At 40.9% G+C, this 23,486-nt stretch overlaps 1 protein-coding gene across 1 annotated transcript in view; it reads left to right on the forward strand.

The window, feature by feature from the left end:
• Nucleotides 1-872: 872 nt before the first annotated feature.
• Nucleotides 873-23,486, forward strand: part of SLC27A2 (solute carrier family 27 member 2) — a 55,567-nt gene continuing 32,953 nt past the window's right edge. The window contains exons 1-3 of the mRNA XM_082648578.1: nt 873-1,529; nt 18,118-18,327; nt 21,950-22,108. Coding sequence (XP_082504704.1) covers nt 1,052-1,529; nt 18,118-18,327; nt 21,950-22,108 — 847 coding nt within the window. The 5' untranslated portion in view covers nt 873-1,051. The remainder of the gene's footprint in view (nt 1,530-18,117; nt 18,328-21,949; nt 22,109-23,486) is intronic.

Raw genomic sequence — 23,486 nt, forward strand, 5'->3', positions numbered from 1 at the left:
TGCCAATAACTTTTACTTAATTTCCTCTGGTGCTAGTTTCTCACGGAGCCACTTAGTAAATTGAATTGAACTGGACTGACAATACTTGAGAATTTTCAACATACAAGGAGGGGGGAAGGGGAGAGCACCTAAAGAACAACGTACTATAACTAATCAAAACCTCACCGGAACTTGGTTTCATGTGGCAGTGTGGCGCTACCTCAAGCTTAATCTGGGCTAGCTGGGCCGAAGGGACGTCTCGGATTGGAGCGTCCCATCCTCACTCACTGCCCAGGGGCTGGGATGAGCGGGAGGCGGCAATCGCAGGCGCTTTTGTTCACCCCTGAATTCTTTGTCACAATAGCCCTCCTGGCAATTAGCCTGGGGGTTGGGCGGGGTCCGGCGGGGTGCGGGGTGTCGGAAAGCAAATGTGAGAAACAGAGAGTAGGCGGAATGCCCCCAGGACCGGGAAGGAGAGATGGAATTCTGATTTGGCAGTGGTACCTGGTGCCCGCTAATAGGGCTGTCTCCCACTTAGAAGGTTCTCTATTGATATTAACAATCTGTAGTCTCTATAAGGCACTCTATTCGGGCAGCAATGAATAACACTAGCCCTGCGCCTGCATTATCTCCTCCAATCTTCTCAGCGTCTTCTAAGGTGTCTTACGGTCACCATTTTGATAAGATCACACCACGGGGGAGTCCAGCCTTGCCCCCAGACCTCCAGACTCGGGCGGAGAGGCGGCCCCGAGGCCCCAGTGAGCCGCAGATCCGCCTTCCCCGCCTTGGGAGGACCGCAGGGGCGGGCCTGGCGCGCAGGTGGCTGCACCCCGACGAGGGGGCGGGCTCAGCCGGCCGGTCGTGCCCCGAAACCCAGGCAGCCCAGACACCGCTCCACCTGCCCAAGAGCGCGCAACGGTGCCGGCAGCCCAGGCGCTCCGCCGTCGCCCCCGCCTCGCAGAGCTCCCCTGTGCCGCCCGCCAGTCGTCCGCCCAGAGCCCGCCCCGACGCCGTGCTGCACGCCCGAAGCGCGCCCTCTGCCCTCGAGGGACCTGGGGCCCCGGCCGCCGTCATGCTGCCCGTCATCTACGCGGTCCTGGCGGGGGTGCTGCTACTGCCGCTACTGGTGAACCTCTGCTCCCCCTACTTCTTCCAGGACGTGAGCTACTTCCTGCGGTTGGCCAGGATGGCCCGGCAGGTGCGCAGCTATGGGCAGCGCCGGCCGGTGCGCACCATCCTCCACGCCTTTCTGGAGAGGGCACACCAGAGCCCGCACAAGCCGTTCCTGATCTTCCGCGACCAGACGCTCAGCTACGTGCAGGTGGACCGACGCAGCAACCAAGTGGCGAGGGCGCTGCGCGACCGCCTCGGCCTCCGGCAGGGAGAGTGCGTGGCGATATTCCTGGGCAACGAACCGGCCTACGTATGGCTGTGGCTGGGGCTGGCCAAGCTGGGCTGTGCCATGGCGTGCCTCAACTGTAACATCCGCGGCAAGTCCCTGCTGCACTGCTTCCAGTGCTGCGGGGCGAAGGTGCTCCTGGCCTCGCCAGGTGAGCCTGGGGACCGCCACGCCCTGGCACCGGGCTCCTCCGCGCCTTGACGAGCCCGCTGCAGCGTGGCGGCGTAGGGGTTAGGAGAGGGTGGGGTTCGGCTCGGAACTGCAGGTGTAGAGGGAAGGGATGGCAGCCCTTCCTGAAAACGCCAATTAATGATCATTAGAACCTTCTGTCGTGGAAGCTGACTGTGCCAGACCCTTTGTTAAGCACTTACACATACAGTGTTCCTGTGAATGCTCACACGGGTAGGGTTGACTTTATAGTTGAGACCGCTCAGGCCAGAGAGGTGGAGCCTTATGCCCCAGATAACAGAATTGAGAGGAGGAGGTTAACCAGATCTATCTACCTCCAGAATCCAAGCTCTTAACCAGGGCTGACAACATCTGCGTTGAAATGAAGAGGGTCATGAGTGTGAATTCCGGAGGATCCAGAGAGACTGTTCTCACCTCTGCTGCTTGATTGGCTGTGTGATCATGGGAAAGTCACTTTCCCTCCCTGTATCTTGGTTTCCTCCTCTCTAATGGTCTTCAAGGCTGCTTCCAACTCTCAAATGCTGTTAGCCTCCCTGGATTCTCACGGCAGAGAGAAGGTGACCCCACCTACTCCCCAGGGAGAAGACTTTCGTTACCTGCTGCGGGCTCTGGTGAGCCCCCATTACATCTATAGCAACAGTGACCTTTGGTTCTGTAGTTACCTCCTGCCACATTTCAACCAGACCCAAAATGGTAACTTCATGCCCCAGTGGTCCCCAGTTCAGGAAGAAACGAAGAACCTGTTACCCACAGGACTGCTGGGTTTCCCTTCCCAGAAATCTTGTCCCTGCACTTGAATAAGGACCAGGGGGTTGCTTCTCACTCTATCAGTAAGAGGAGGCCTAACCAGGTGCAGGCGAAAAGCCATGGAGGAATAGGGAGCCAGGAAGCCTCACCTTTCTGGAATGTCTTTCTGTGCCAAGCCCTATCCCACATGCTTTTATAACCCTGAGAACTAACATATCATTACCCCCTGCCGTACAACTGAGGAAACTTAAAATTCCGACCTAAGTCTGTCCAGTTTCAAAGCCCATGACTTTCCCTACATTACGCTACCTTCCTCTACATGAATGGAAAGTGTTAGAGCTGGAAGAGAGTAAGCATCCATCTGCTCTCCCCCTTCATTTCATAGCTGAGGAAACTGAAGCAAGCTAAGGAGTTCACCTAGTATCACACAAAGATGAGATGTCTATTCACTTGTGGGAAACCAGGAAGCTTACACACCTGTTTCATAGGGCATGAAATAAACAATCCAAAAAAAATGAAGGCTTTGTATAAAAGTTTAAAAGCAGGGGGATAATTTTAAAGGCAGCCACATTATTTGAAGGGGATGGCTTTTCCTAGAAAATTCCCAACAATTTCTAGTTGCCTGGGAAAAGAGACAACTTCACTATTTAGTAACTGGAAGACTCTTAAGCCTATTACTTTACCAGTTGATTCAGAGGAAAGTCATTAGCACAGTGATCTGTGTACCACTTCGGGAGGAATTTAAATACTTTTTACCTGCATATTATCCCAGGCCCTCTGTGAGGGAGGTCAAAGACTGGGAGTTTTATTGACAAAGAAGCTTGGATTTAAATGACTATAATAGAGTTTGGTTCTGTAATCAAATCAGAAATACAGCCAGGTATCTCCTTTCCCGCCCAGGCAACAGTCTTCTGTCATTGAGTATTATGCTTTGGTCAGTGTACATGGAAAGTATAATGAAATTCTGACATTCAGATCAAATTTGAACAGACTTTCCGGTGGACCTACGACACTCTCTACAGTAAACTGACCTTTGAGAGAGGCCACACATTTGAAAAACATTCTGTTTTTCCAAATCACTGAGAGACCATTACACAGCATGCAGAATTACACTCTGATCTGCAACTCTGATCTGCAAAGGGGGTAACAGAGTCCAAAGTTGCATGCTTGTTAATAAATGTGCCCATGCGTAAATGTGTTGAATGGACTGATTCTTAGAATTCTTTAAAGTTGGAAAGGATCTTAAAGATATTCGAATTTTATAATCCTCCAACTCTTAACGAGTGTGTTATACTGCAACAAAAAGTTTAGAAGAGTCACTTTAATGAGCGTAAGAATCACCTGGGAAGCTTATTTTAAAAAAAAAAAGGATTCCTGAGCCTCATACCCCAAAAACACTGATTCGCAGGACTGTAGTGGGGCCCAGGAAAGTGTATTTTTATAGCAAGCCCCATGCCACCCCTAGATGATTTTGAAGCAAATCATCTGAGGACTAGGCTTTGAGAAACAATCAGTCTAGTTCCCACTTGTTTAATAGTTGAATGAACAAAGGCCCAGAGGGGTGGTATCAATTCCCTAGGGTCAGAGAGAGCTGAGGACAGAACCCAATTTTCTTCTCACTTCTAGGACACTTTTTATATTCTATTACACCATCTGAACATGGTACAGAAAGATGAAAAGATTTAGAAATGTTGGAGGGGTGACAGTTCAACAGGGTTTGATTCTTTACTTCGAATTTCAGCCTCAGGGCTCATGGGCTACTAAGAGCTCTTGAGTTTCAGCGATCTGTCAAATTCTGGAGTGTAGATAAAGGCGGCACAGTGGTATTTATGATGAAGACTGATCCGCTTGTCATGAATTTGGGGGACTCTTCACAAAGTTTAACAGGGCTCAACCTTATCAGGCATTTCAGTACCCAATTTTTCATCAGACCTTACTATACTTAGAGAAAACCAAAGACTCACAAACACTTCCCTGAATCAAACAGAACCACCCATCTCCCAGAGAATATAATTTTCTCTCTGTGGTACATTTCAGGATCCTTCTCCATAGAAGGGTACGGTGTATGTAATCACATGGAAAAATTGCCTTCAGCTATTGAAACCCACATAATGTTGTAGTTGATAGAAACCAATTTGTTGGGCCAGTAGTTTTTCAAGCAACTTCCCAAACATAGAATATGGGTAAAACAGCAAGCCATATTTAATTTCATACAACATAGGATGTTTTGTAAAAAAAAATTTTTTTAAACACCCGAAAGGGCCCCCAAAATAGTAAGTTTGCTTTGTTTCCATTTATGCTAGCATTAAGATTGTTGCTAAGCTATCTCTTCTACTGGAAGAATAACTCGTTCATCAGCTCGCTGGCCAGGTCTGCATTGCACAGCTCAACATAATCATGCAGAGCTCCCCCAGTGCTGGCACTACTCTTGTACAAGGCTTTAGTAACAAAGATACTATGTCTTTCAAGACTGAGATCCAGAGAGGTTATAAAATATTCCAGATTATCTTTGACCTGGTTTTTCAGGGTTGTGAAAAGTAAAATTGGACCTCCTTTAAACAATGTGATAAGATAAAATGCTTCCAATAGCTTTCAAAAGTGTTGCATCATTGAAAGTTCCAAAACAGGAGAACATTCTAAAACTAGTGTCAGGACCAAGGAGAACTCTCATCAAACAAACTTCTGAGGTTAGATGGAGAAAAGCAGATGGCACAACAATTTTGATATCACGTCAAGAAATATTTAGAGAGTCCCCGCAAGGTACAAGCTAGTTGCCATGGTGGAATGGGGAGAGAAGCTGAATTAGTTCAAGGATCTTACAGTCCAGTAGAAGAACTAAGCCACATATACACAAATGATTGTGATGCCCAGGAGAATGTGATAAGTATGCTGGGAGAGCTACCGAGTGCTGTGGAGGAAAAACAGCAGAGGGTGAAGGCTTCTCGGGGACACTGACAACAGAGCTGGGCAAGTGCACTTGTAGAGGGGGAAGTCTAGGCAAGAGGAGCCCAGAGGCAGTTTTCATCAGGTCCCCAACACCAGTGAGATGCTTCATGAAAGAGTTTTACTGTGTAAGGACAACAGCAGGCTGGACTTAAATAATAGTCATTTTTAAGCTGTTTACTGAAGAGACTCTACTGTAGAGAAAATAGGGGCTCAGAGAACCCAAGGAATGGCCAACAGCAGTGGCCTCACTTCCATGCAATGAGATAATTTTCTAGTGCAAACTTATTCAAGGATCAGGGCATAGAGATATCCTGTCTCCATTCCTCTTTCTGGGCTGCCCAAGGAGTAACTTAGATGTGTTGCTTCAATGCACTTTGTCTCAACGGCTTACAGTTTTCTCATATATCTTTGAATAATGCCCTAATAAGTAAATGTTTGTGGCATTAATGAGTTCCATCATTTTGGCTGGCTGTAACAGGCTTTCTTCTCCAAAGTCTAAGAACTATTGGGATGGGCATGACGGCATGAAAAATGATGTTAAAAAAATAAAATATATCCTAATCTGAGAAAATCCATTTAGACCCAATCTCCCCCAGGCCCAGCCTCTCCTTACCACAGACTTGTTTTACCTCCCAGTTTACTTCTGGCAGAGGGCTACAAGACAGAGGTGCTCTCTCTGGGACTCATTGCCAGAGAGGGAGCTGGTGATGAGCACAGGATGGGCTGGGGAGAGTCTGTGTCTAGGATGGTAGAGGACAGAAACCCAGACATCCAATGAGGAGTATATTCAAGAGCTAGGATCCCAGCCAAGTAACCCAAGCTCTGAAGAGAGAGCTAGCTTAAAGATGTTCTTTAAAATTTTTCTTCTTGCCCTGCTAAAGGTGGCAAGGGGGATGGTTGTACATCTCCATTCAAAAACAAAGGAGCACATTGCTGGCATATTTGGGAATGGTTATCAGTTTATCTTCTTGTTTAGAAACAAGAAGGGAGTGAAGAGGTAAAAACAAAATTAACTGTAAATCAGCTGTTTATGTTATTGAATCCGAAGAAGGATAGCGTTTGAATTACTCTGCATAAGGACTGTAATCGGCCAGTGTTTGAAAAGGACCCTCCCACAGCCTCTGAGAAAGAGGGAAGTACACAACTAGTAGACAGGTGACTTGGTTGCTTATGGATAGCAAATGATTATAATTATGTAAGGCCTGGAATGACCTGGTAACCGCATGACGAGCCGTTACCCTTGATTCCAGGGCTATTTAGAACGCAAGACACTTTAACTGAGAGAAATGAAAAATAATATTAAGAAATTATATAATTATATAAATAGGAGATGAGTATGTACCTCCCTGTTAAAAATCTGCTTACTCCTAGTGGGACTTAACCTTGATTAAACATCTTTCTGACCTCAGGGTGCTTTGTGTTGTGGGGAAGAGGAGCGTGTGCATGCCTCTATTTCAAGGGTGTTCTAGCACATCTTGTTGAGGTAAAGACTAGACACTAGGTTATTAATTACTATCATTCCAAACTGCCAGGGATACAAATGCAAAATCACAGTTACAAATGGTATTTTTAAAACTATTTTCAGTCTCTAAGGGCTGTGTTAGAACCAGTTTGTTTCAGTTGCCTTTCTGAGTGAAGAAAAGATAAGTCTTCAATTCTGATTTGTTCATCCACCAACCATTTCACATCATCCTGAAATTCTGATCAAAACCCATTTCCTTTCATTGCCTTCTTTTCAGATCTTACTTTATTAGTAAACATTCCTGGGGTGTTTATTTAACTAACTTGGTCAGTTACCCATTCAGTGAGGCAATCTAATAGCAGAACAAGCTGCTAGACTGAATGCTTTTCCTATCAAAAAGCAGCAGGTTTAGCCAGTAGCATCTTGCCACTTTGGTGATGAAGACTGATTCAGCTCACCACCTGCCCTCTCCCCCTGCTTTCTAGGAATGGGCCTGTGTACTCAGAAATTTCTCTTCTTCCCCTTCTTAAAAAAAAAGAGGTTATGGGTGAGGGAGGAAAATTCCTATGCTACCCCGATTTCTTTTTAACAAAATGAATTTTAAGAGGGAGCAGTGATTTCATAATCAGTCGATTTTCCATCATCCAAAGGTGTACTGCTTTCTCTGAGGTTCTATTGCTATCCATAATTTCAGCCTAGACTAATGAAGAAGTGACAGATCCACTCTTCACCCTTTAGGCAACTTTCCTTGAATCCTACTCTTCATAAAGCTTAAGGTTATGCTCTTCATCAAAAAACGAATGAGGGATTATCCATATTACTATGTAAAGGCAGATCCACATGCTTTAACCAGCACTGAGCATGTCAAGTAGACAGTGTCTTACGAAAAATCAAGGCACTTTACCAAAACTTGAACTTGAATGTCTAGTACAAGGAGGTGGGACCCCAGAAGCCTGGTATAATTCTTTTCATTTTGTATATAACCTTCCATACATAGACTCACTGGCTTCTGTCCTCGTTTGTAAAAACAGGGTTACCATCACCTATAACACAGGGTCATTGTGAAAATTATGCGAGGTGATGTATGTAAAGCTACTATACAAATCTTTCTCCACAAATGAAATTTGTAAATCTTTTATCACTAAGAATGCACGTTGTGGTGGATGCTGTGATATGCTGCCCAAATCCCCACTCCAGGACTGAGGTACTCATTCCTCAGCTGCTAAAAGCATTGGTAGCTGACAGCTGTCAGCTAAGAGCCTTTCCAGGGCTTGCCCTTGGTTGAAGAAAGCTGCTTTGCCCAAGGTCAAGCACTACCACCCCTAATCTGCATCCAGTGACTGGTTAGTGGGTAAGCACGGAGGTAGAATCCACTTCACTTCATCTGGGACAACCTGAAGGGCCATTCTGGGCCCAGAGTCCCTGAAGGATCAATTGAGGGAGGCCACTGTGTGACCGCATCACAGTGCAAGTTCTCCCTCTATCCAATCTACTTCCCGTGCAACCCCACAGGTGTCATTCCCAAGAGCACTCCTACACACAAATCTCAGAGTCCCAGAGAGCTCAACCTGCGACAAGTAGATTTATTTGATCTTACATGTCCCTGTTGATTGCCACTTTTATCTTAAGTAAGCAGACTTTACAGTAAGAATTACAAAAAATATACACCTGTGAAGCAGAAAACATGGGGCCCAATCATGTTTAGAAAAGACACTAAATATCAAATACAGAGTTAATGAGTTGCATTCACATCCAGAATTTCCCTTCAAATTTCAGTTTATATGTGTGTGTATAGATATGTTTATATAAATATTAGCATCTTTAGTTTAAGGGAAGAAAGGCTGCTACCATAGGACATATAAGGTATGCCCTGACATGGCTGGCAAGCCACTGGAACCTCAAGTCAATGTCCAAATGCAAATTCTGCACCGACAGCCCAGAAGCCATGTAGGGAAATTGTGTTGGGCAGGGGCAATGGCCTTTCCTTCACATAAGCTGACCTCTAAGAAAGGTCAGGGCTCACAAACCAAAAGCCTGCAGAAGGCCAGGTAGGAACATGAGGGAAGTAGAGGATACAATTTGCCAAATTGCTTGAACTGTGATCAAGCATGATACCTGCTTAATTACATCTCCTTTTACTTTTACTATTACTACTATTAATTTTTGATATATCACTAATGCCTGAGTAAATTTTCTTTTAAAAAATTACAGAAAAAATCAAAGTCCCTTTTGACCTATAATTTTTCTCTCATCAAGAGTGTTACCAAATCTAGTCTATTCTACCTCCCAAACATCTTTAAAATGCATCTACTTCTCTCTACCCTCTGCTGCTACCTTAATGCAAACACGCTTGCTCTACCAAATGGTCTCCCTACCTCTGGTCTTGCCCCCTCCAGCCCATTTACCTGACCTAAGCCAGGAACCTGGTCCCAACCTACATCCCAGTTTCTTCTCCCAACCTTCTTTCCCTCCCATTCTACACTCCAGTCAGCTTTATCCTCTTTTAGCTACTTTGGCACCATGCTGTTTGCATCTGGGTCTTTGCATAAGCTGTCCCCTCAGCTACAAACAGGCTCAGTTGCTCTCAGTGGATCTTCATCTTGCCAACTCCTGCTCACGCTTCAGATCTCAGTTTAGATAACACTTCCTATGGGTTGTCTTTGTGCCCCTCCCCTATGCTTCCAAAACACCACCTCCCTCCCCCTCCTGTGACACCTATGACACCTTATTTTAATGGATTATTTCTTTATGTTTCTTCCCCCACTAGATCTGGGCTCTATGAAAACAGGGACAGTATCTGGTTTACTCACTGCTGTATCCAGTGCTTAGAACCATGCACATAGGGAACAGTCTTTAAATAGATGTTGAATAAATGTTGGGAAAGAGAGAGGGAAGGAGTGAGAAATAATCCGGGTAACTTATGAATGATTTAACTCAGTAGCCTCAGTCTCAGGTGAAGGGAGAGAGGGAGAAAGATTTCTTAATTCTTTAAGTAGCAACAGAAGTTTTTTTTATTTTTAATTTGTTTTTGTAGTCCCTTACTTGTATGCAAGGCATACCCCTATCACAAAAATGATTTAATTTTGCATTTTAATTTATGAGAGGTTTATCAACTCACAGTATTGCAATATCTAAATCCTTTAAAATCAACAGCTTTAGCTTATTCCTCTGTCTCTTCCACATTGACTAATACAATACTTTGTGCAGATTCTTTCAACTGTAAACATTTATTGGGAACTTATCTAGTGGTGGAGGGGTTGCCAAGATGATTATATTATAATCCCTTAACCTCAAAATTTTCACTGTCAAATAGAGGAGAAAAAGAACTGAAGCGTGTCACACTACGTACTAAACACATGTGATAGAAGTATATGCAAGCTCCTGTGGGAGGGCTATAGAGCTAAGTACAAAGAGGCTGAGTCTTGAAGGATGAGCAGGAGTTTTCACAGTGACCGGGAACTGGAGGGCATTCTGGGCAGATGAAATCACCTGGACAAAGACAGTAAGATGTGAGAATTATGGGTACACTCACTTCCCATAGATCAGTGTGGTTAGAGGAAAGGGGACAAGAGGTAGATAGAAGGAGATGACACCAGAAAAGTCGGGGAGGGGGCCATAGACTGTGAAGGACCTCAGGACCTCACACACTGCATAGAGAGTGGCTTCTGTCACAAAGGAAGCCATTGAAGGATTTTAAACAGGGCAGGAACAGGAAGTTGGGGAGTGCAGTCACTGATACTGGAAGCAGGGAGAGGTTAGAGGCAAGGAGATCGGTCAGGAGGCAACTGCAATGATCTAGCTAGGAAATAATGAGGGTCTGAACCAAGGCATAGGCAAGGGACATTAGCACTCCAGTTACTGTTTTTACAACAGTAATATTTTTGATGATCTTCTCAAAATACTGAAGAACTACAGAGGAGTCAAAATACAAGAGGAGAGAAGAGTTAGGAGAGAAGAGCAACAAAAGGGAGAAGCTGATCTGATGGAGGTTGAAAATAAATTGACGTAGGGACTTCCCTGGTGGCGCAATGGTTAAGAATCCGCCTGCCACTCTCTCCACCATATAAGGACACAGCAAGAAGATGGTTATCTGTACACCAGGAAGAGAGCTCTCACCAGAACCTGACCCTTGTGGTACCCTGATCTTGGACTACCAGCTTCCAGAACTTTTGAACTCTAAAAGAAGGTAGGTGGACAATCCTGCAGCTTGTGGAACAAAAACCACATTCACAGAAAGACAGACAAGATGAAAATGCAGAGGGCTATGTACCAGATGAAGGAACAAGATAAAACCCCAGAAAAACAACTAAATAAAGTAGAGACAGGCAACCTTCCAGAAAAAGAATTCAGAATAATGATAGTGAAGATGATCCAGGACCTCGGGAAAAAATGGAGGCAAAGATTGAGAAGATGCAAGAAATGTTTAACATAGACCTAGAAGAATTAAAGAACAAACAAACAGAGATGAACAATACAATAACTGAAATGAAAACTACACTACAAGGAATCAATAGCAGAATAACTGAGGCAGAAGAACGGATAAGTGACCTAGAAGACAGAATGGTGGAATTCACTGCTGCGGAACAGAATAAAGAAAAAAGAATGAAAAGAAATGAGAGAGCCTAAGAGACCTCTGGGACAACATTAAATGCAACAACATTCACATTATAGGGGTCCCAGAAGGAGAAAGGACCAGAGAAAATATTTGCAGAGATTATAGTCAAAAACTTCCCTAACATGGGAAAGGAAATAGCCACCCAAGTGCAGGAAGCGCAGCAAGCCCCGTACAGGACAAACCTAAGGAGAAACACACCGAGACACATAGTAATCAAACTGGCAAAAATTAAAGACAAAGAAAAATTATTGAAAGCAGCAAGGAAAAAACGGCAAATAACACACAAGGGAACTCCCATAAGGTTAACAGCTGATGTCTCAACAGAAACTCCACAAGCCACAAGGGAGTGGCATGATATACTTAAAGTGATGAAAGGGAAGAAGCTACACCCAAGATTACTCTACCCAGCAAGGATCTCATTCAGATTCGATGGAGAAATCAAAAGCTTTACAGACAAGCAAGAGCAAAGAGAATTCAGCACCACCAATCCAGCTCTACAGAAAATGCTAAAGGAACTTCTGTAAGTGAGAAACACAAGAGAAGAAAAGGACCTACAAAAACAAACCCAAAACAATTAAGAAAATGGGCATAGGAACATACTTATCAATAATTACCTTAAATATGAATGTATTAAATGCTCCAACCAAAAGACACAGGCTTGCTGAATGGATACAAAAACAAGACCAATCTATATGCTGTCTACAAGAGACTCACTTCAGATCTAGGGACACATACAGACTGAAAGTGAGGGGATGGAAAAAGACATTCCATGCAAAAGGAAATCAAAAGAAACCTGGAGCAGCAATACTCGTATCAGAAAAAATAGACTTGAAAATAAAGAATGTTACAAGAGACAAGGAAGGACACTACATTATGATCAAGGGATCAATCCAAGAAGTAGATATAACAATTATAAACATATAAGCACCCAAAATGGGAGCACCTCAATACATAAGGCAACTGCTAACAGCTGTAAAAAAGGAAATGGATAGTAACAGAATAATAGTGGAGGACTTTAAACCTCACTTACACCAATGGACAGATCATCCAAAATGAAAATAAATAAGGAAACAGAAGCTTTAAATGACACAATAGGTCAGATAGATTTAATTGATATTTATAGGACATTCCATCAAAAAACAGCAGATTACACTTCCTTCTCAAGTGCGCATGGAACATTCTCCAAGATAGATCACATCTTGGGTCACAAATTAAGCCTCAGTAAATTTAAGAAAATTGAAATCATATCAAGCACCGTTTCTGGCCACAATGCTATGAGATTAGAAATGAATTACAGGGGAAAAAACGTAAAAAACACAAATACATGGAGGCTAAACACTACGTTACTAAAATAACCAAGAGATCACGGAAGAAATAAAAGAGGAAATCAAAAACTGCCTAGCGAAAAATGACAATGAAAACACAACAATCCAAAACCTATGGGATGCAGCAAAAGCAGTTCAAAGAGGGAAGTTTATAGCTATACAAGCCTACCTCAAGAAACAAGAAAAAATCTCAAATAAACAATATAACCTTACACCTAAAGGAGCTAGAGAAAGAAGAACAAACAAAACCCAAAGTTAGCAGAAGGAAAGAAATCATAAATATCAGAGCAGAAATAAATGAAATAGAAACAAAGAAAACAATAGCAAAGATCAATAAAACTAAAAGCTGGTTCTATGAGAAGATAAACAAAATTGATAAACCATTAGCCAGACTCATCAAGAAAAAGAGGGAGAGGACTCAAATCAATAAAATTAGAAATGAAAAAGGAGAAGTTACAACAGACACCACAGAAATACAAAGCATCCTAAGAGACTACTACAAGCAACTCTATGCCAATAAAATGGACGACCTGGAAGAAATGGACAAATTCTTACAAAGGTATAACCTTCCAAGACTGAACCAGGAAGAAATAGAAAATATGAACAGACAAATCACAAGTAATGAAATTGAAACTGTGATTAGAAATCTTCCAACAAACAAAAGTCCAGGACCAGATGGGTTCACAGGCAAATTCTATCAAACATTTAGAGAAGAGCTAACCCCATCCTTCTCAAACTCTTCCAAAAAGTTGCAGAGGAAGGAACACTCCCAAACTCATTCTATGAGGCCACCATCACCCTGATACCAAAACCAGACAAAGATACTAAAAAAAAAAAGAAAATTACAGACCAGTATCACTGATGAATATAGATGCAAAAATCCTCAACAAAATACTAGCAAACAGAATCCAACAACACATTAAAAGGATCATACACCATGATCAAGTGGGTTTTATCCCAGAAATGCACGGACTCTTCAGTATACACAAATCAGTCAATGTGATACACCATATTAACAAATTGAAGAATAAAAACCATATGATCATCTCAATAGATGCAGAAAAAGCTTTTGACCAAATTCAACACCCCTTTATGATAAAAACTCTCCAGCAAGTGGGCATAGAGGGAACCTACCTCAACATAATAAAGGCCATCTATGACAAATCCACAGCAAACGTCATTCTCAATGGTGAAAAACTGAAAGCATTTCCTCTCAGATCAGGAACAAGACAAGGATGTCCACTCTCACCACTATTATTCAACATAGTTTTGGAAGTCCTAGCCACGGCAATCAGAGAAGAAAAAGAAATAAAAGGAATACAAATTGGAAAAGAAGAAGTAAAACTGTCATTGTTAGCAGATGACATGATACTATACATAGAGAATCCTAAAGATGCCACCAGAAAACTACTAGAGCTAATCAATGAATTTGGTAAAATTGCAGGATACAAAACTAATGCACAGAAATCTCTTGCATTCCTATACACTAATGATGAAAATTCTGAAAGAGAAATTAAGAAAACACTCCCATTTACCATTGCAACAAGAAGAATAAAATATCTAGGAATAAACCTACGTAGGGAAATAAAAGACCTGTATGCAGAAAACTATAAGACACTGATGAAAGAAATTAAATATGATACCAACAGATGGAGAGATATACCATGCTCTTGGATTGGAAGAATCAATATTGTGAAAATGACTATACTACCCAAAGCAATCTACAGATTCAATGCAATCCCTATCAAATTATCAATGGCACTTTTTATGGAACTAGAACAGAAAAAATCTTAAAATTTGTATGGAGACACAAAACACCCCAAATAGCCAAAGCAGTCTTGAGGTAAAATAAACAGAGCTGGAGGAATCAGACTCCCTGACTTCAGACTATACTACAAAGCTACAGTAATCAAGACAATATGGTACTGGCACAAATACAGAAACATAGATCAATGGAACAAGATAGAAAGCCCAGAGGTAAACCCAAGCACCTATGGTCAACTAATCTATGACAAAGGAGGCAAGGATATAAAATGGAATAAAGACGGTCTCTTCAATAAGTGGTGCTGGGAAACTGGACAGCTACACATAAAAGAATGAAATGAGAACACTCCTTAACACCATACACAAAAATAAACTCAAAATGGATTAAAGACCTAAATGTAAGACCGGACACTATAAAACTCTTAGAGGAAAACATAGGAAGAACACTCTTTGACATAATCACAGCAAAATCTTTTTTGATCCATCTCCTAGAGTAATGGAAATAAAAAACAAAAATAAACAAATGGGACCTAATAAAACTTAAAAGCTTTTGCATAGCAAAGGAAACCATAAACAAGACGAAAAGACAACCCTCAGAATGGGAGAAAATATTTGCAAACGAATCAATGGACAAAGGATTAATCTCCAAAATATATAAACAGCTCATGCAGCTCAATATTACAAAAACAAACCAATCCAAAAATGGGCAGAGACGTAAATAGACATTTCTCCAAAGAAGACATACAGATGGCCAAGAAGCACCTGAAAAGCTGCTCAACATCACTAATTATTAGAGAAATGCAAATCAAAACTACAATGAGGTATCACCTCACACCAGTTAGAATGGGCTTCATCAGAAAATCTACAAACAACAAATGCTGGAGAGGGTGTGGAGAAAAGGGAACCCTCTTGGACTGTTGGTGGGAATGTAAACTGATACAACCACTATGGAGAACAGTATGGAGGTTCCTTAAAAAACTAAAAATAGAATTACCACATGATCCATCAATCCCACTACTGGGCATACACCCAGAGAAAACCACAATTCAAAAAGACCCATGCACCCCAATGTTCATTGCAGCACTATTTACAATAGCCAGGTCATGGAAGCAACCTAAATGCCCATTGACAGACGAATGGATAAAGAAGATGTGGTACATATATACAATGGAACATTACTCAGCCATAGAAAGGAATGAAATTGGGTCATTTGTTGAGACGTGGATGGATCTAGAGACTGTCATACCGAGTGAAGTAAGTCAGAAAGAGAAAAACAAATATCGTGTATTAATGCATATATGTGGAACCTAGAAAAATGGTACAGATGAACTGGTTTGCAGGGCAGAAATTGAGACACAGATGTAGAGAACAAACGTAGGGACACCAAGCAAAGAAAGCCACAGGGGGATGGGGGGGTGGTGGTGTGATGAACTGGGCGATTGGGATTGACATGTATACACTGATGTGTATAAAATGGATGACTAATAAGAACCTGCTGTATAAAAAAAATAATAAAATTCAAAAAAAAAAAAAGAATCTGCCTGCCAATGAAGGGGACACAGGTTCGAGCACTGGTCCGGGAAGATCCCACATGCCGTGGAGCAACTAAGCCCATGAGCCACAACTACTGAGCCTGTGCTCTAGAGCCCGCGAACCACAAGTACTGAGTCCACGTGCCACAACTACTGAAGCCCGTGGGCCTAGTGCCCGAGCTCCACCACAAGAGAAGCCACCGCAATGAGAAGCCCATGCACCGCAATGAAGAGTAACCCCTGCTCTCCGCAACTAGAGAAAGCCCGTGCGCAGCAACAAAGACCCAATGCAGCCAAAGATAATAAACAAATACATAAATTTGTTTATTTTTTTTTAAAAAAAGAACTGAGGCGAAGTACATTAAGGAATGATGGCCAATAGAAACTGCAGGAGAATACTGTTCAAGAAGGGAAAGATGATTATTGTGTGTTACTTTGCTCTGCAGTCATATTTACAAATAATTACATTGTCATAATCTTGTCAATCCTGATGATTGGTTCTAGAGCTTCTAGAGCCAACACACAGACAAAGCTAGGAAGACAAAATTATAGTCTCAGAATAGATGTAAATACCGTTAACCCAGACGATAAAGTGAAGATAATAACTGTTGGGGGTGGACAAGGGGGATGGGGATCAAAAATGATAAGTCAAGAGGGAGCAGGAAAAGCATATAATTTGGTGATGGAGAAGTGATTGCTAGAAGAAACAACTAAAAAAACTTGAAAGTCATTGCCTCTAGGCAGCAGGTTTATTTGTGAGATAAGGGCCTGTTGATTTTCATTATAAACTCTTTTGTACTATTTGATTTATATTTGTCAGGTGTATGATTGTTTTGGTTAAAAAGTTTTAAAACTTTTTAAATGCATCTATCGAGATGATATCTCACGTCTTGATGGAGACATCATACATAAACATGTGAAAAACAAAGCATATAAGATGAATCAGGTTTAGCCTCCCTAAGGTAATTCCCTGGGATATTGAGTCTCCTTCCTATTAAGGATAGGCCTATTCACTTCAGTTATCACCATTCAAGACAAATAAGCTTAAAGACCATCTCATCTTATGGTTTAGCGACACAAAAATCCAAGTAGCAAATCTGAAATGTGGTTTGCATATTACATGAATGCCTTTTAAATTTTTTGACCTACGGCTTCCCTGGTGGCACAGTGGTTGAGAGTCCGCCTGTCGATGCAGGGGATGCAGGTTCGTGCCCCAGTCCAGGAAGATCCCACATGCCGCGGAGCGGCTGGGCCCGTAAGCCATGGCCGCTGAGCCTGCGCGTCCGGAGCTTGTGCTCCGCAACGGGAGAGGCCACAACAGTGAGAGGCCCGTGTACAGCAAAAAAAAAAAAAAAAAAATGTTTTGACCTTGACCCACTGTAAAAACTACACTTTTGTGTGACTCAGCACACACACACTCACATAGCTGAAACGAAACTTAAAAAAAAACCTCTTCCTGTGTGTGATATGCTCTGAAAATTTCTATTTCATTCTATTTTATTTTTTAGAATAATGGTCACTTTAAATGATTTTAACAATCCACTGCTGTATTATGACCCATAGTTTGAAAAACATGCTAATCGATCCATTTTTTCTTAGGCCAGAGAATGTGCTTGTGAGATTTGGAGCTTATGTCCCAGATCAGCTGAACCTTCCTAGTAGAACTACTTGTTGCTGATATGTAAAAAAATGTGTTATATAAAGTTAGCTTCTATCATCTTTGTTAGTAGCATGGCTCCCCTGCTTTCATTTCTCTTTTTCCTTAAAATTTTCTTTTTTTTTTATCACTGGTCCTGTGGGGCACATATTAGGAATAACTATATATATATATCAGATATGCATAAAAGTCATACACTTACATAATCTTGGTTTTTACCCATATGTCCATTTGTTTGCACTTGCCATGTAAAATACAGACTTCAGCCAACCATCTGCTGCTTATGAAACCATTAAAACCCAACCTCCCCTCAAATATTGGGATCTTGGGATATTTTCAAATTTGGTAAATTCCATGTTAAAAATGCATAACTCTAAGTATCACTATATCTACACGTTTTAGCAAAGTTTAGGGAAAACAAAATCACTGCAAAATTTATTGCACTAATAGACTTGAATGAACTAATTTAGTTTGTTTGGATTTTTTGTCTCATTAAATTAAGAACTACAAGAAGCTGTTGAAGAGGTGCTGCCAAGCCTGAAAAAAGATGGTGTGGCCATCTATTACGTGAGCAGAAGTTCTAACACCGATGGGGTCGACTCTTTCTTAGACAAAGTGGATGAAGTGTCAACTGAATCCATCCCAGAGTCCTGGAGGTCGGAAGTGACCTTTTCCACTCCTGCCTTATACATTTATACTTCTGGAACCACAGGTAAAAATAAAGAGAGGATTCTCCAAGAAATGGACCTATCCTGAAAGTGTTAAATGTTAGGTTAGATTTTCAAATGCTCTCTTTCTTCGGCAAAACTAATCAGATAACTAATACTTCAGGGGATTTAGCTCTTTGCCTGTGGGAACTGATCTTGTTTCATAGCATATGAAACCATTTGGGTTTCTCTAAGCTATGCACACCTCCCCCTACTTGGTGTATAGAACAGATAAAGAGGTTAACCAAGAACTACAAAAATAGTTTTGATGATGGATAAGATTTGGCACTGAATAGGTTGTTGGAATTTTTTTAATGATTGCTGCATTTTGATTATATTATATCCAGAGTCCATATATAATGTATAACCAATTATAAATGGACCACCAAAGAAGACTGCAGAACAATAATGGGGTTATATTTATACAAATATTTTGACCACTATCTTTCCAAGCAAGACTGACTTGGAGCTGTTGGTGCTGTGGGTGTAGGATGGCTCTTAGCTGAGGGCCTAAAATAATGTATTTCATCAAACCTAGGATTCCTTACACCTTCAGTGTAAGCTGCACCACTATTTTGTAAGCCACTAAGAGAAAACACTGCCAATTATCGGTGTTGCTGGAACCCTGCTACATGGAACAGGCAATATTAAAGGTAGGATGTACTAGGTGCTCTTTTAGGAGCTTTACGGCATTTGTTCATACAATTCTCCCACCACTCCCACCCACAGTTGCAGGTGGGTACTACTCTTATTCCTATTTTACAGATTCAGAAACCGATGCTTAGAGAGGTTAAGAACTTTCCAAGATCAGAAGTAGAAGTGTCAGGATTCACCTTGGTAGGCTGACTCCACAGCTCATGCAACTGACCACTCTGCCAGAACACCTCCTAGTTCATCCATTTAACAGCTATTTGGTGTCTGCCTATTCTAGGCCAGGGGAAATGTTACCAAAACGTAATCAAATGAAGCCTGAGTGATATATTTAAGAGGAGGGCAGGAAGCTAGCCCCAGCATGCTAATTATTAATATTGGGAAGTTGACTATGTGAATCATTTATCTCTTTTGGTTAAAATTTTAACTTAAGCAGGTAATACAAACATGCATTCTCCTTGTAAAATTCTGTTAAGACCGTACAGAAAACCTGAACGAACTTTTTGGCCAACCAATAGATAACGGTTCCTTTGAGCCTCATGAGGAGGGGTGGCTGGGGATGACCTATTAAAGCTGATTCCCAGAGCATAATGTCTGTCACTGTTTTGTCAAAAGTTATATATCGCCATGCCAACAGAATGGTAGGATGACACAGTTAACCAAATGCTTCCACTACATCCAGACACTATGTTAATATATGGAAATTTTACCTTCATTTTTAATAGAATGGTAAAACTAAACTGAAAACTTTGGTTTGGGAAATAATTGAGATAAAACAAGCCCTTTTAGTTAGTGACTGGGTGTTCTAGTCTTAATACTATGTAGGTAAGTATATAGTATTAAGACACTTCTTCACAATTGCAGGTTTTGACATCAAATATAAAACCCATTTTAGGGGAAAACGAGAATAAGCAGTCTTTAATTTAATCCTATAATTCAGAATTTAGATTTAATTGGAATATAATTGGGTTGATGTTTATATTACTTTTCTTCTTCTCTCTGAATAAAATATTTGTTAAGTTACTCTTCCAAACATTAATTAAAAGAAGTCATTTAAGCAATCAGAGAACAAAATGTTTTCCTTGTTCCTCAAAGGCAGTCAGTAGCACAAAATTATATAATAGTTACCAGATATTCTTATTTCTTCATTAAAAATTTTAATTAGGAAAGTTTCTGAAAGTACTTCAAACCAGCAAAGGATGTGCATTTCTTTTTGTTCTTTTTTTTAAATATAATTCAGAGCTTTTACTATCTGGACAATTTTTTTCCAAGGTGAATACAATTGATTTATTGATGCTTTCTTCTGTTTCAACAAAGACCATGAATTGTGAATTGTGTTTATGATGATGGTAGTTTGCCAGCCATACTGCTTTGCCTTATAAGAAATTACTTTTATTCAGGCAATATCCAGCTAAGGTACCATCAAATATTGAAGCATCTGAATCTACAGAGAATTGCCTTCCTCTTCCCAAAGCCAGTTTACCCACTCAGGTCTTAAACTCTAGCCCCAGCCCCTTGGTAATGACTTCATGCCCTTCCCAACTGAACTGACTCCCATGGGAAAAAATATAAGCATACTCTTTTAATTGAGTCTTACAAAAAACTTACATAAATTATAGTTAAGAAAATGCAAATGTACTTAGTGTAATAAAACTACACTGAGATACCATTTTTCACCTTTTAGATTGGCAAAAATCCCAACATTTGAAAGGATACCTTGGAAGGGCTATGAGGAAACAGGTGCACTCAGGTATTACTGGTGGGAGAGTAAATGCCTTATAGATTGCCTTATAACAGGCAATGTGGCAGTGTCTATCAAAATTACAAAGACATATCTTTTGACCTAGCAGTCTCACACCAGCAAATTTATCCTACAGATGGAGCGTCATTCATAGTGCACAGTGCCATGTGGACCAGGTTATTCACTGCAGCGTCATTTGAAATCGCAAAATAATATGAATAAATTATAACACACACACAAAGGACTTGATGCAGCTGAGAGTGAGAGTAAATGAATGAAAAAATAGGAGAAAGTTCTACATACAAATATGGACAGAACTCCAAAATACATTAAGTGGAGCAGGGACAAGTGCAGAAAAGTGTGCTTTTTTTTTAAGATGGGGGAAAGGGCAAGAACATATGAGTAAATGAGCTTATATTTGTATAAAGAAACTCTAGAACAGTACATAAGAAATTCATAAAAGTGGTTATGAAGGAAGGAGATAGGATGGATAGGCTATTTACTCTTTCTGAATCTCAGCTTTCTCATCTGCAAATTAGAGAATATAATTCTACTTATTAATTATGAGAATTAAATGAAATTTTGAATACAGTTGACACTTGAACAATGTGCAGGTTAGGGGTACTGACCCTCCACACAGTTGAAGATATGCATATACCTTATAGAAGGCCTTCCATATAGGTTCCTAGGTATCTGCAATTTTTCATTCATGGATTCAATCAACCATGGATATATTTACTATTGAAAAAATCGTCACATAAGTGGCCCCAAGCCATTCAAACCCCTGTTGTTCAAGGATCAACTATACCTTGCAAGGTGGTAGACCAGAGCAGAAATTCAATAGACATTCTTTCCTTTTTTCTCAACTTACTACTGTAATAACCATCTAACTCAGAGATCAGCAAACTATGGCCTGTGGGCCACAAACAGCCCCGCCACCTGTTTTGTAAATAAAGTTTTATGGCAACAGAGCCAAGTTTGTTCCTTTTTGTGTGTGGCTGCTTTCAGCTATAATAGTAGAGTTGAGTAGTTGCAATAGAGACTATGACCCTGCAAAGCCTAAAACATTTACCATCTGGTTCTTTACAGAAAAAAATTGCCAACTTCTGATGTAACTGAATGCAATCCTCTAATCACCAGCTGATGAATCTTCCTAAGCCACATCTCTCTCCCAGACCACATGTCTGTGAATGACCACTCTTGGTTCACTCATGGCTTCTCTTGTGTTTACAAAGGTCTCCCGAAAGCTGCAATGATCAATCATCTTCGCACTTGGTATGGAGCCAACCTTGCTGCTACCAGCGGGATAACGGAGAATGACGTAGTCTATACCACCCTACCCTTGTACCACAGTGCTGCGCTTTTGGTTGGCTTACATGGATGTATCCTGACTGGTAAGCTTTTTCTCTCAACAAGGTGTTGGAGCCCAGTACACGTTCAATGTGCTCATAAGGAAAAGTGATACAAAATTTGCTACTTTCCTGTGTGCCCACAACGGTGTTTAATTCCATGTTGATAACTAGCTTGTTTGGCTCACAATAGCAAGCATCCAAAAGAATTTATAGGGAATTCCCTGGTGGTCCACTGGTTAGGACTCCATGCTTTCAATGCCAAGGGCCCGGGTTCAATCCCTTGTCGGAGAACTAAGATCTCACATGGCAAAATAAATAAATAAAAAGAATTTATATTTTCTCATGCCTGCTTGTCTAGTAATATAATGCTATAATTATTCAGTATATCAAAGAGGAAACTTCTTTAAAATATTTTAGGTCTTTATCCAGGTTAAGGTACTTGATCCTTTGATTCCATAAATAATTCTCCTATGTCATTTCTGTCTTCAGAAATCTGCATGTTGATCTCCATTAGCATCTGATTTAAACTTCTCATTCAGTTGTCCCATTCTACTTTATTCTTCCCTACTTCTGCAGGTCCTCAGCTCTGGTCAGAATACATAGCTTTCCATCTCTTCTCTCTACTTCTGAAACTTTACCATTTAAATTAGAATTGCCATCCTTTCTCCTTGTCAGTAGGATTTCTGCCCTTTATGTATATGAAGTCTCAGTCCAATATCCACCTCTTCCAGGAAACCACGTCTAAGTTTCTAACTAAGCTAAAAACTTAATTTTTTCTGCCATGTGACATTTTATTTTAAATATTTATTATATATAGTAGCATATATGCATATGCATATACAAATACACATATGACTCTCCAAGCCTCTGCTCCTTTCCCTCATCAACTTATTGATCAGCTATAAAACACTTAGCCCAGCATCAGTACCAGTCTCCAAATCAGCAAGGAATGCCTGGGTCTGATCGTATTGTTGGGCCCTTCAAGAACAGGGTGACTCTGAAGCTCTCGTAGGGACAAATCAATCACTCACACATTTGCTTAAGCACTATTGATATATGCTAAAAAAGAAAATATAGTATTTTTTTAAATTTCTCCTAGAATATTGGACTTTTGTATATTTAGGAGTAGAAATAAACTAATAACGTGAAAAATATTTGTGACATTTTTTAATTTCACTTTACTACATTTCATACCTATCGTTAGATTGGATATGATAGATATATTGTTTTTACCCATTGTATTAGTTTCCTATTGCTACTGTAATAAATTACCACAAACCTAGTGGTTTAAAACAACACAGGTTTATTCTCTTACTGTTTTGAAAGTCAGAAGTCCTAAAATCAAGATGTCAACAAGGCTGCATTTCTTCTGGAAGCTCTAGGGAAGAATCCATTTTCTTGCCTTTCCCAGTGTCTGGAG

This window comes from Grampus griseus (assembly GCF_964374135.1).
Source record: "Grampus griseus genome assembly, chromosome: 2".
NCBI lineage: Eukaryota > Metazoa > Chordata > Mammalia > Artiodactyla > Delphinidae > Grampus > Grampus griseus.